Raw genomic sequence first — 14,296 nt, forward strand, 5'->3', positions numbered from 1 at the left:
AAATAATTTTCCATACCTTGGCGGGTAAAAATGTTTATTTCTTCATGGGGAAAGCAAGGCAGTTTCAATGGCTGCTTTGGAAAAACTTCTACTTCAAAACAGAAAGGTTGACAAAAGTAGGGCCAAGTCATAGTAGACATATTCTTAGGATATGAATAACATAGAGGAAGAATAACCCAATGGAAAAAAAAAAAATTATTTCCCTTCAGCTTTCATGCACGTTGTAAAATTCAAACTTTGCCAGATCTCTCATTGGAAATACACTAAGTTTATGCATTAATAACAAAGTCAGAACTTTATAGAATTTTGCATTAACACATCATTATCTGGATTATATTTAAGTTATTTTTGAAGTGCATTAATGATTTTGAAATTAAATAAAAGATGAAATCGTGTCCTTTCCACACAAATATTTTGTCTACTTCTTATCGAAGGGCTGCAGAGAGAGTATTCAATTTTTCGTTAAGATTCAAATAGCACTTACCCACTGTGTTTTTAGTGAGTTACTTCTATATCCTTAAGAGAAAGGTATCTTGGGTTTTTTACACTTGGAAAAGAGTTAAATATCTCCATCAAATTCTGTGCCACCACCAAATACTCATGTCAGAAAACTACAGAGAGATGTGTGACGGAAGGCTTAAGTAACCTTGTAGAACTATTTAGCATGTACCCATTTTTGAATTATTATATGATGTTGCCATGATCATCCATTATCTGAATGTATGTATTATGGTATTTTGTTCTTCAGTGGTAAAGGGAGTTTTGTTTATTAGAGTTAGATGGTAGGAACGGAAATGAGGTAATTAAAACTAGTTCGATTTGCCCGATGTATACACTGACATCCAGGACTACTTGGAGTTTGCTGGGGAAATTGTTCACCCATAAACTTCTAATTTTAACCCATTTTATTTACTTTAGAACTCAAGATAGTATAGTTCTGTTCTAGGGCTTCTTGGTATCATCTGATTTACAATAACTCTGATCCTGAGCTTTGTTTTTAGGGGCTTCCCCCCCGCCCCCCCCCAACTCTGTTCAGTAGTTACTATAGTTTTTAAGTTCCAGTATGCAAGAAGTCTTTCTGAAGTATATCAGATAGGAAATTCGTAACGAAATTACTATAATTTTTGTTGGAAGTAAGAAATATGATAACATGAAAGGAGGTAAGGAGGTAAGATGGCGCTTACCGAATTCTGAATTTTTGTAGTTCATACTTAAGTATTCTTTTTCTCATACTGCTATTATTTAGTCATAGGCAGGCTTTAAAGTTGATATTTTATGTCTAACTCTTATGATAGCCAGTTTTAAGTGCTAAATTTCCTTCAGAAAGTTGTGGGTTGTTTTGGTTTTTTTTTTTTTCTGGAACAAAATACAGAGTACATTATGTTATGTTGTATTTTCTACTGACCCCCAAAAAACAAGAATGGGGAAGATTCTCTTGATGCTCTTGTCCTGTAGTCCTACAGAAGATTCAGAAGTGGAACTGTTCAACGTAACTTAAATTTAGGGCGTAATTAATGTACTGGTGTTCATTAAATACTTCTCAGAGCGTTGCACAACGTTGGAATTTCGGTTACAAAAGCAAACTTACCCCACTTGTGACCTGATTCTACACTCCTCGTGTAGACAGCCTGAAGTCACCTGGATGGGGTAGTTTTAAAGCTGTCTGGAAAAATTAATATTTAGAAAGATGGAGCACATGAGATGCGAAGAACATTGATCTAAATATGTGATAAGTATCCTACACTATTGAGAACAATAATTATTGAATCACATGTAAAAACATGTCAACATATTTTAGTTGGGAATATTTTGGAGGGTCAAAAGTACAGTAGTCAGATGACAAGAGATTGCTCTATTGCTGAAAAGTGGCTGAGCAGGTTAGATGCTTCTTGGTTCATACAGTTGAGAAGGTTAATTTTTTTTTTTTTTCCCTAATTTAAAAGATGAAAGAGATACATTTGTGCAACAGATGATAGGTGGACAAAAGTTCATGTGTCTGTATTAAAATTTTAGTTGAGTAATCTTACTATAGGCTGGTACAAGGCTTGCTGTTATATATAGTCAAAGTGGGGTACTCATTTGAATTTTGCCTGGTGTTCACCTTGTCAGAGTAATGGCAGCAATGATGATGGAGTAAAAAGCGGAGTCCTCCAGCTCTGCGTTGGGCAGCGCTGCACTCTGGAGCGGCCGTGTCTCACTGGTACTGCCCTTCCCCGTTCGGAAACTTCAAAACCAGTGTGGAAATGACTGCGTTCCACACAAAACCTGAACATGTTTTTGTGCTAGATTAATTTAGGGGGCATCCGGAAGAGGAGAATGCTAAATGTTAAGCCCTTCTTAGTGCCATTTATCTACTTTCTCAAGCTTTGATGTCTTTGAACTAGCTTGACGTCGCAGAGTTTAGTGGCTGTACACACACATATACAGCGAGTATTATCTTATACTTGGCATATATCAGAAATTATATGTAATGATATATAAGAAAAATTAAATATAGGAAAGTGTGTTCCCTCTCATGCTGAGATATTTTCTGTATTTGGTACACAAACAGCACTAAGAATGTTTGCACTAAGGAATCCGTTTTGCAACATGGTGCTTTTTAGCTTTTAGGACTTAGTGATTGTCCAACATTTAAACTATTTGAAGTGACACTAAATAAAAAAGTGTTCAATCAAATTATATGGGCCCTACGTATAGTCTTGCCATGTTCAAATACATTTTGCAGTTTCAGTATTTTAGAAGATGACAGCTTTGTGATGAAAACGGCTCGTCCTGATATGAGAGAAGCATTTTTACGGATAATTTGCAATGTGTTTGACTGCCAGGAAAAACTTTAAAAGTGGGATTTCATTCAAGGAATGAGTTTAAACTCATGTTGCATTTCTTCCTCCTCCTCCTCTTCCTGTGGGAGTATTGAGTATTCTGCCATGGCAGGGAACTGCATTTAGGATATTAGTGAGTGTATTTTGCCCTATTACGGTTGTGTGCCTTATTAGCTCATCTCTTGGAAACAATGCTTAAGTTGCCTGTCTTGTGAATGCTAAAAAGCATTGACGTGACAGCGTCTGAGGAAAGAAAAAACTCCCAGGCTTCCTACCACCAGTATTTTGCATCCGCAAACAGACCTTGAGAAATTCCCTGCTACTAAACAGATTGAGAAAACTTTATGTGGTTATTTAAGTATTGATATTACAAAAATTCTTCAGTGTCAGTATAAAATTTATTGCACCTAACATGTCTTAGAAGACAAAAATGAACTGGATGTTGTGCACATAATATACAACATTTACTATTAAATTTATTCATACTTCCAAAAGAAACACAAACTTTGTGTGCAGATTTCAGTCCCATAAGGAAGTACACTTGGTTTTAAATTTATTGATAAATTGGTACCTCAGTTGATAATTATTGACTAAGGACCATTTTTAAGAATAGACTCCATGATTAGCATATTAAAATACATTAAATGGCACAGTGATAATGACCTAATGAAACTAAATAAACAATGGCGCCTTATTGTCTTGTTAATAGCTGCAGTGCCTACCTATGTCTTCTCATATAGTTTGCCATACCACATGCTTAAATCTTTGATAATTTTGCACAGGCTTAAGAAGCCACAGAGGAATTTGCTAACTTTCATATAATGAATCATGTGAGCACAATATAAATTTACTAGATAGCATTTCTATTATACTTGAATATTTTGGGATGGTGCTCTTTCCTGTTTAAATATACAGTAGGTATCTGGCTAAACATTGAATCTAGGGTTTCGTGGGAGTTTATTTCATTAATTCTGGGCACGGTGTTGTGACTGTGGTTAGTGAGAAATAGTAATTCTGTATAGAAAGCATGGCATTTTATGAGAAGCTAATTTCTTATGGATCTGTATTACAACATACACGGATTTATTTGTGTGCATGCGTATGTATGATATGTAATTTAATAATATACCCTACTTGACATACAAATGAGCGTTTTGCTTAACTGTGGCTTAAACACTGAATTTCTGTTGAATCTGTAAAACTTTCTATTGACTTCAGAACAAGTTTGATCACATCTGAAAGCACAGTCACAGGTTAGGTGTATGTCTACATATGAAACTTCTGCATGTGGCATTTGCTTTTAAAATACTTTTAATGGCATCTACCAAACTTAGAAATTGAGTGAAAACTTAAGAGAATGAAAAGGTTTCTTAACTCCTTGGTAATTTCTGTTGTTGTTACCATTACTAAAAAGAGCTTATATCCATTATATGCCATGAATTTTATTTTTAAATTAATTAAAAATTATATTATCTTATTGTACATCTTTGGGATACATGGAAAGGATTCTGGAACAGTGTCTTAGTCCCCTTATTTAGACAGCAAGAACCCAGTTTTGAAGAATCTGGAAGCAGATTATTCTCTCACATTGAGTCAGTGGCCAGGAAAAAAAAAAATTAAAAAGTGTAGATTAAGCTGCACAAACATGAAGTTTCTGAATTATGTGAATTTCTTGTGGTTAGTAAAACTTTCACTATACCCAAGTAATACCAAGCGTGCCCAGTATAAAGAACTGCGGGTTATAAAAGATACCTTGAGTCTGGGAGGCAAGTACAGTCCTGAGAACGTGACCGCTCCTGTCAACTGAACTGGGCTGTCACTTCCAGCTGGTGAAGCTTTGCTGTCTCGTCTACAGCCCAGTTTTGTATATGTTAAAATCCAGTTCTTGTGTTGCCCTGAGGCCGCTGCCATGCCAGGCGAACTCAGCAGCTGGGCACATTTCCTTAACTGCGCTTTGCCAACGGAGGCAAAGGACTCCCGTAAGAAGCCAGCTTTTTCCGATTGCAAAATTGAACGTGATTCATTGCCTATCTATCAGGATCCTTTTTTAAATCACAGTGATTCATAGAGAGTAACGCCTACATTTTATGTCATGAGATAGTTTTACAATATTGCCAGTGCATGTCAGGGACACGTTGTTTGTTTCTGGTTTCCTCAAATCCCTCAAAACCAAAATGATCCAGATCTGAGTTCCACTAATGCAAGTGGGCATATTGTAAATACCGATGTATTATCTTCGCCTATTAGAATTCTGTGGACATTTATTTTGATTTTTATATTAGCAGTCCAATGATATCTTGTTTTTCAGATTTTTATGCTTCTGGAGTAGTTTCTGTTCACTGGAACGAAATAACGATAATTTCTGTTTTGAAGAGCGGGAGGTATTTTAAGATATTTTTGAACAAAAAGCATTGAAAGAGCAGTCTATCATCAGGATTAATTTTAGTTTCAATATAAGGCGCCTCACAAAGCATGGATTGCAGCTGTGTGGAACTAAATAACTGTTCCGTTTTTCTGCTCGAGTGTTTCTAAGAACCATTTGAGAGTCCTTTCCCATAAACGTTTTGAGTTAACAGAGCAGAAACAATCCTACAGCTCAGCGTTCTGTCAAGCTTGGGACAGCAGGAGAACATTTTCATTTCTGTTGTAGTGAGTCTTTTAGCACCGGGAGCCCAACACCGTGTCACTTCCAGAAGTTTGTAGTTATGTTCTCTATGATCTTGAAGTGCCGTTCCCCTGAAATCTGAGCTGTCTACCAAGTTTCTAAAATATATAAATCGGTATTTCTTATGCAGCTATCTCCTGTTGTCTGATATTCTCAATTTCTATTTAAGCTGTTGTTTGAGCGCAGCCTTGCGATAGATTTCTTTTATAAGCTGAAATAGCTTAAAGATTCATTGATATCTATCCAGTATCAGAACGCAACAAACCCTACCTAAAATAATTAAAATGTGATTGTAGAATTTGTAACATTTCTGAGCAGCCTGTGGCATTTGTGGAGCTTGTTTCTCATTTGCATTTATATTTAAAATGGTTCGTGTTGCTGCAAGGGTATAAAAAACTGCTGTTTCAAATAAGAACCCAGACCATTTACAATTTTGTGTGAATTCCATAGGCACAGACTAGAAAATATATTTTAAATTAAACAGCTCTGTTGTTCCCTGAATGGGCTTTTTTTTTGGTGTGTTTCTATTAGCAGCTACCACCTAAACGTTGTAGTAAATTTTATGGACTGTGATTTTAGTGATCACAGCTTGTAGTTATAATTCAGTTATAGGAATAAAATACATTTCCTACTGATTTATGTGTTTCCTGGTTTGGGCCTCTTCAAGTGTTTGGACTTAGACCATTTCTCAGATTTCTTCTGATGTTTTCCTGTGCAGCCTTGCTGGGAGGATGACTGGGTTGACTCCCTCCTTGCTTTTTATTTTGCTTTTTGAAGGATCTTGCTGTCACGGTTCTCTGCAGAGCACAGTGCACCACTTGGATTTCTCAGCCTGGTTCTCAAGTCTTGAACTGTTTGCATTTTGAGGCCGTGACACAAACTTGCATGTGGTGGCAGCGTTTTGAGATGTTCCTGGGAGTACCCGGTTTGTCGTCACACCCTTCGCATTCCACTCAGGCCCAGCTTAGCGCTTTTTTGCGATCAGAATTTTGGTCCATGCTGGTTCTGCAGGTTGGTACAGCAGACTGGAAAGAGAGACTTTCATAAGCTGATACCCCTCCCACTCGGTGATTAACCCTTCAGGTGTGCTTGGTGGCTGCACCCTCCACAGCGCTCGTACACCGTCCCTCCGCCTCTGCCCAAACGTGGAACAAAACCATTTTGTCTAGAACCATCAGTCTTGTTTTTATACAGAAAGTTTATTCCCAGCCTTTCAAAAGTCGATCGTATATTGGGTATCGTATATTGGGTATTGTATATCGGGAATTGTATATCAGGTATTATCAGATGTCTTTCCTAATGGACATGGTTGGTTTGGGGCCACGTTTAGATGGCTCGAGGGTTGGATCTGAGGAACAGAGAAGAAAATGTCATCCGTTGTCTTGATCTTGTGCTTGGCATCAGGGCTGACATTAAAAGCAGCGCACTGAGAGCTGACTTCTTCACTAAGTCACTCCTTACCATGGAGCTGATTTTGACATTCAACATTTGCTGGAGGACACTAGGTATTGTCTTTGTTTTTACAGGTAAATTAAGGGGACCGAGGAGCTGTACTTTAGAGTTGTCTAACTGAAAGAAATCCATAATATTTTTGATAAATTCATACTTGAAAAGATTAAAAGCAGGTGTACAGAGACAGTGGGACAAGCAGGAGTGTGCCAGAGTCCAGGGTGCACGCAAAAGCGCTGGTGCTGCTGCTACAATGCACAGATCTAGGGTAGGAATGCTGAAAGGTAGTACTGAGTTTTCAAAGAAGATTGTTTGAATTTAAAATGCAAAAATTTGTCAATACTTATTCTATCAGCTGCCTAACTAAGCATGGGTCCTTTTCCCACAGTCATAGTGGTTTCTAGTGGGTAATTTGCTCGGAAGAAGGCTGCTTTGCATAATTATTTTAAGTCCTAGCAATATACACATGTCGTCACATAAATGAAACATGAATTATACCAATGTTTTCAATATGTACATGGATTTAAAAAAATCCTTTTTATCTCTGCTTTTTGGTAATGCAAACATAGCAAGACAAAATTCTGTAATGGGATTTTAAAGCAAGTCTTTATAGCTTTTTGCTGTTACTTTGTTTTTCTTGCTGCAGTTTGAAGCTTACTGAGTTTGGCAAAAAAAAAAGCTTTGTGATATTTGCCAAACACTGAATTGTGGGTATCAGCCAACAAGGCTCTTTTAATGTACTCGTTTGTTTGTTTGTTTGTTTGAAGAGCATCGCTGGTTGTGTCAGCGGAGTCCTAGAAAAGAGGGGTTTTTTAGTTAAGTTGTGCTCCCTCTGCTGACTCTGCAGCAACAGAACACGAAGCAGCGCGGGTCCTATGTATGGAGTGGCTGTTAGATTTAGGAACCTGCAGAACAGACAGTAGTTGGTTTAATGTATTAAATGGAATATGTCCAAGAGCTTTGAGTCGTTGTTTGCAATATAGAAAAAAAGGCACATAGTTTGGTTCGTCCAAAACCAAATTACCTTTATTTTGTGCAAATGTTGTCTATTAGATAAAGTCCATTGTAACGACAGATACTAGGAATGAAAAATATATCATTTTCATGATTGAGGAAGGTATCTCCTCATGGCTTAAACTAAGATTGAAGCCTCGCTGTATTCAGACATCATCGTGAATATTAAAAATTTGTAGAAGACAAATTTGAAGAAGACAGCCGTTTGAACGGTAGCACGGAGAACAGGCCGGGGGGAAAGACAATATTCTTTCACTTGACGACTGGAGAACTGAGACAAAAGTCTAAATAGTAGCATAGTAGCATCTCTTTTTTTTTTTTTTTTTTTTTTTTTTCCTCCAGAGAAAAGTAAATGCAGTAAAACGACACAATTTTCTCTAAATAACCAGAAGAACAATTTATAGGACAAAGTGATACTGCTTTTCCAAGTCTTACTGGAATTGATGACCCATCTACACCTCCCAGAGACAGCTGTTAATCACCCTCTGAACACACTGTGTCCCCAGACCCTCTGCCTCACATTTAGGGCCTGAAAACAGTGCTGAGGAAAATGAAATGTTGGCTGGAACGACTTGCCCATTGCCACACAATTTCTGTGTCAGAGGCAAGGAAAGAACTGAGTTATTAACAGGGGGATGCAGTTGTTCTGTCACAAGACTGTCCTTTCTCTTGGTATAGTCCTTTTGCAACATTCTTTTCTAAAAGATCAGTGAAGGTCTTTAATTCAGAGGACATGGTGCCATTATTTAGGGTAGATCGTATTTTTGCAAGGCACGCATAGAACATTTTGTTGTTCATCTTAAGTAGATAAAATGCCCTTTACCATCTCTAATTTTTTCTTAAAAGCTAGGAATGGTTGTGTGATCTTAACCAACTTATATACAACATATCAGAGATGGCCTCAGTCTGCTTTAATTAAATTAATTGGAAAAAGTCCCATTAAGTTCTGCAGCACTTGCATTTAGGTTTACTTGACAAACTCTGATATATTTTTACATGAGATGAAATTCAAACGATTCGATGAAATACATTTTAATGTCATAAATAAACATGTACAGTATTTATATATTTGTTCGTATCTATATGTGTCCCTGTAGTATAATCATACCATTGCCTTGATTTTAGTAATGTTTCAAAGCTGAGGGGCTCTAACTAATTGTTTTTCTTTCTTCTGATTTTCTGTAACTCCTATGGGGTTAGGATGTTCTGGTTGCTTCACTAAATACCTCTAGGGTCATATTTTGGTAGTTTTGTCTGGAAAGAGCAAGTGCAGAATGCCGTGCAACAGGCCTTTCAGGTTACCTGAGCACAGGTAGTGTTTATGGGAAAGAGGAGCTTGCGATCCAGGATGCTTTTCATACCACGGTAATCTGTTATATTTTATGCCCTCCTAACATAAAAAATGCACTGAATAACGTCCTTAGGAATTTGCAATTGCTACCGAATGGAGTAACTTAATGATAAGATAGTTCTCGCAATCAACACCAGCTTAACGGAGCGTAAGTTGTCCCTGCGGCTGACAGGTCACACAGACGTGGTGGGTGAGTTCATGGCCCTTCTTGCACTGCCCTGCAGAGAATGGTTACCAGTTGGCTGCGTGACATTAAATACAGGTAAAAAGACCGAAAACAACTAGTTTCACATCTCAGTGTCTTAAGGTTATCTCCTTCACTTCTGTCTTTTTGGCGATTAAATGTCAAAGCGTGTTCATCTGACTGTATGTGAATAACCTCTCTGCTACTATTCTGCTTAGATTTTGCTGGCCGAGAAAGATTTTTGCAGATGAAAATCTTTTTAGCCAGTGTTATGTTTTTGTTACCTGGATCTCGTAGGAGCTTGTGTATGTTTTATGAAAGAAACCTGGAGTAGTCTGTTGACTGGACTTAACGCTTTGGGTGTTTTGGTGTTTTGCCTTTTTTTAAAAAAGCCATGAGAAGACTGCAATTAGAGATTCTCCTTTTTTTGCAGAGGCAAATGTTGGCGTTCATCTTTTATGGGGTGGAAAACAGACAAAATACACACCAGGAATCAAGTAAAGTTACATGCAAAATAGAAATATTTGTAAGCTGACTATTAAACATAGGAATGATTTTCACATTTTAGTCTTCAATAATGCAAGAATAAAACTAGGCCGGAAAAGGTTTTCTTCATTCTAGTACTTACAGAATAAAATAAAGCCAAACATTAAAATTAATTTTGTTTCCAGTGTAATAGCAAATTTTATTAAATTGAGCAGGATATCCATAATTTGACCGAGACTTAGCAGTCATATGTGAAGATTCAAACTTTAAAACTGTAATGAAATGCTTCAATTTTCATATCCAAAATCTGAGCAAACCTGAAAATTCTCATACTTCAGAAATGTTTATGAGTAATATTAATGTGGAATCATTGATGTATAGAGAAATGCTAGAATCTGCATCTCGTTAACCAGAAATAGAGAAAGGAAGCACAAAACAGCTGTCTTGTGATTGATTGCACCTTAGATGTTCTTACAGTACAGAATTTGTCACACTGACATCTTCAAGTTTCCTTTAAAGACTTTGAATTTGCTGATATCTTTGAAAAATACTATTGATTGCTATATCTGTATACCAGGTCACATTGCTGATTTTTTTTTTTTTTTTTAACCAAACAAATCAGAAATAAGTCCATACCGAGAGAAAGACCAGTATTTCGGTTCTTTTGTTGTCGCGAAATACAGTATGAAAATAATACTTTTCCAGCTCTTTGCACAGACGTCATAGTAAGTAGAGGGACTGTCATGTCTGGAGCTGGGAAAGCACAGAAATTTCCTTTCTTTTCTCCAGCAACGAGGAAAGGCAAGGTGAGGTAGGAGCCCCACGTTCTCCATCTCTCCCCACACAGACACACTCGTGCAAACACCCGTCGTGTCCTGTCCTGTGGTGCTGTTGTTGGAGAGCGTTACACCCCTCGGAAGAGATGGACTTTGCTTAACATTCCGCAAAACGTTTCTCCGCTGTGCTTGGATTAAATGCTCGATGTTCAGGAGCCCTCCTGGGGTCATGCTGGACGGGGAGTGGAAATTAAAATCCATGTTAATTGTACAGAGCTAAGGCCTTGTCAATTCAGATTTACAATATAGCCCAAGATAACTTTCCAATGGAAGGAAAGCAGTTAAAAAATGTACGTGTAAACCTTTTTTTTGCGTTCAGTAAAACCTATCCACTTATGGCATTTTACCATGTCAGAACCTTCAATTTTAACAGAAGACTTCAGATCATGCACGTATGTGTATGTGTAGATGTATAGTATCCTTGCTGGGTACCTTTGTGGACATCTTAGATGAAATTATAACATAGACAACCTAAAAGCAAACATTTCTTGTAGTAGAATGATTTAGCAAAGCGTTTTAATTGCCTGAAGATCAGAAGAACGGATATCGCCAGTCATGGGATGTCGACCTCTGGAACGGGTCGAGTTTATAGGTTTTGCTCAAAGAATTGTAAATGGCTGCTGATTCCAGATTTTATTACCTTAGAGCAGAAATATGAGTAGCATAAAATTGAATTACTTTGTGACCCATAGTAGCTGATAGGTGCACCCACAATTCCCTGGTTTTTTTCTTCAGCGTAATCTTGACATTTTTATTTTCTCTATTCCCAGCATAGAGAATGTGTGCGTGTGATGCGAACAGATGCACAGGAAAAAAAAAAAAAAAAAAAAGGAAAAACCAGCATGCCTGAAACACAGTGCCTCATATTAAGTGATTTTTAAATAACAGCTTACTTTTATTTATTTATTTTAATTTTGCTTCTTCTAAGAGTACAAAAATCTAGACATCGTAGTTCTAGTCTAGAGATACTTCTACAATGAGACTGCCGCGGCGTTACCAGGAGACTTTGCCGAAACAAGTCAGCTGTGCTGACTATGAACACAGAAAATTGCTACGGAATTACTATCGCCTCTTAGCGTTTACTTGTTGTTCGGCTCACAGCGCTTTGCAAACTGTAGCCTTTTAAATTGAAAATACGAAGCGATAATGCCTTGAGATTGTGAGAATGTTTGCATAGCTTTATGCATGATGTAGGAAAAATGTTTGATTTTTAACATCTCTTTTGCCTATAATACAGAAATTGAGCTCAGTGGCAAGGGATTCAGTATCTCTGTTCAGTGAGTGACTTAAGCCTGCGCTTAAGCACGTGTGTGTGCAGCGTGGGGTACAGCAGCAGCGCTTCTGTTCCACCGGGGTGGGAATTTCTGACCTGAAATTTAAGAATAAGTAAGATACCTTACAACATTTAGGGTCAATGTTCAAGGTAGAAGAACTAAAGGGTTGTGCTGCAAGTCCTAAAAGGTAGAAGAAGAATGATGATGACTTGCCTGAGGAAAGATAAAGAGAACTGTGACCATTTCTAGCCATGAGGGCCTTAGCGCCCCAGCACAGCTCGTGGGGGACTGTCGAAACAAGGGATGAGTACAAAATTATAGACCAGCTCTGGGCCATTATATTCATTTTGCAGTGGGACAATGTAGTTTTGATTTGAAGCAGATCAAATCAAAGTCCCTGTTATCTAGAGGTTAAAGGCCCCTCACTCGATCGGGTCTAAAGTCCAAATTAAACAGCTGAAGTGACCAAGTTATTTTAGTTCTATAACATCTGTTCTATTTTTAGATTAGAATGTTCTTTTTAAAAATCATGGAAAATGAGAGACAGACCCTAGTTATAAACCAGCAAGTGTTTTACACTTGCTGTTAATGACAGACTCTTTAATAGTTGGAAAAAAATCTAAACCAAGGGTTTCGGGTCAGCCAACTATCACAAGAGGACTCAGAAAAGCATTTTATATCTTAATCTGAATTCACTCGATTTGCTGAAGATTTTTGCACATTGACGCTTTTTATTTGTTTACTACTTTCAAGAGCTGCATAAATACGTATGGAATTTGGAAAGTCATAAAGTAAATTTCCTTGTGCCTTGGGTTTAAGACTCTGGGATAAAACTTTTTATATACTTGAATGACTAAATATTTCAAATATATTTCTGGTTATTTGGAGGAAAGCCACCACTACTTAATACCAACTACTTTTTTTTTTTTAATTAATGTAAAAGCCTGTAAGATTTTCAGGTACTTTGGAAGAATGATGATTAGAATTTGCAAAAATGAAAAATTGATTGTGGAAGACTTCTAATTCTATTCGTATTCATGCTATTGAGACATGCAATTAAAGTCAGTGTTATCTGGCCATTTAAAAAAAAAAAAAGTTTGGTGGTTTTTTTTCCCTAGTCATGCTGCTTTAATTTTGCATCATTGGTGTTTTTAAATGACTTGCGTGCTTACTAAAGTACATGAATGTTTCATAAAATATACTATTAAAATGCAAGTGCATTTCATTTGGCCATTCATAATTATTTAGGTGGTTATTTTTCCCATCTATGTTACTGAACCGCTGTTCTTTGAGCCCAGACGTTGGAGCCTTCCCAAGAGGAACCTCAGGGCTGGGTTAAGTGCCCAGTGTTATCTGGGCAATGTTACTCTACAGCCTTATCCGTTATATGGTGACAAACTGAAGCCAAATGATAGATGGTTTCCCCTAGAACCTGCACCTGATTGTGAGTTCGTGTCTCCACCCTTTGGACACAGGGCAACGGGACCTCAGCTCAGGCCTGAACTCATGACAGAGGTCACAAGATGCTCCTAAAATGTCTGTTTCTTTTTTTTTCTTAATTTCAGGGATTACAATGGTGGACACAGAAATGCCGTTTTGGCCCATTAATTTTGGAATTAGCCCAGTGGATCTGTCTGCGATGGACGATCATACACATTCCTTCGACATAAAGCCATTTACCACTGTTGATTTTTCAAGCATTTCTTCACCGCACTATGAAGATATTCCTCTTGCAAGACCTGACCAGACAAGCATTGATTATAAATATGATATCAAGCTCCAGGATTGCCAAAGTATGCTTTTATTTATTTATTTATTTGTTTTAATATTTTCTTCATGTTCGCCTTTGCTTCATTCTCTGGGAAGTGTACCATCAGCACAAGGATTTAGAAGTATTCAGATGCCTAAATGCTGTGTCGCCAGAGGTGTCCATAAGATATCCTTGCAGGGCAGACAGAAAAGACAGAATACATATAGCAGACCTTTACCCTCCCAGAGCAGCAGTTGGAGATCAGGCAAGATATTAGAAAGTATCTAAAATGACATTAAACGCTTCTCGTTACGCATGTGAACCCCAACCATTTGTTTCTGAAACCTCCAGTCTCCTATTCATGTATCCGGTGTGTAAATTGTCCTTTGAAGCTCTATGCATACGATGCAGAATAAATAGCCTGGATGTTAAAAAGTGCCCCAGCATTCACAGCATATTCATTAT

At 37.5% G+C, this 14,296-nt stretch overlaps 1 protein-coding gene across 2 annotated transcripts in view; it reads left to right on the forward strand.

Annotated features, from left to right (window-relative positions):
* PPARG (peroxisome proliferator activated receptor gamma) overlaps positions 1-14,296 on the forward strand; it is a 53,069-nt gene that overhangs the window by 19,118 nt on the left and 19,655 nt on the right. For both annotated transcript variants that reach the window (XM_065642760.1, XM_065642761.1), the window contains exon 2: positions 13,647-13,874. In XM_065642760.1, coding sequence (XP_065498832.1) covers positions 13,655-13,874 — 220 coding nt within the window. In that variant the 5' untranslated portion in view covers positions 13,647-13,654. The remainder of the gene's footprint in view (positions 1-13,646; positions 13,875-14,296) is intronic.

The sequence above is a fragment of the Caloenas nicobarica genome, chromosome 11, assembly GCF_036013445.1.
Source record: "Caloenas nicobarica isolate bCalNic1 chromosome 11, bCalNic1.hap1, whole genome shotgun sequence".
NCBI lineage: Eukaryota > Metazoa > Chordata > Aves > Columbiformes > Columbidae > Caloenas > Caloenas nicobarica.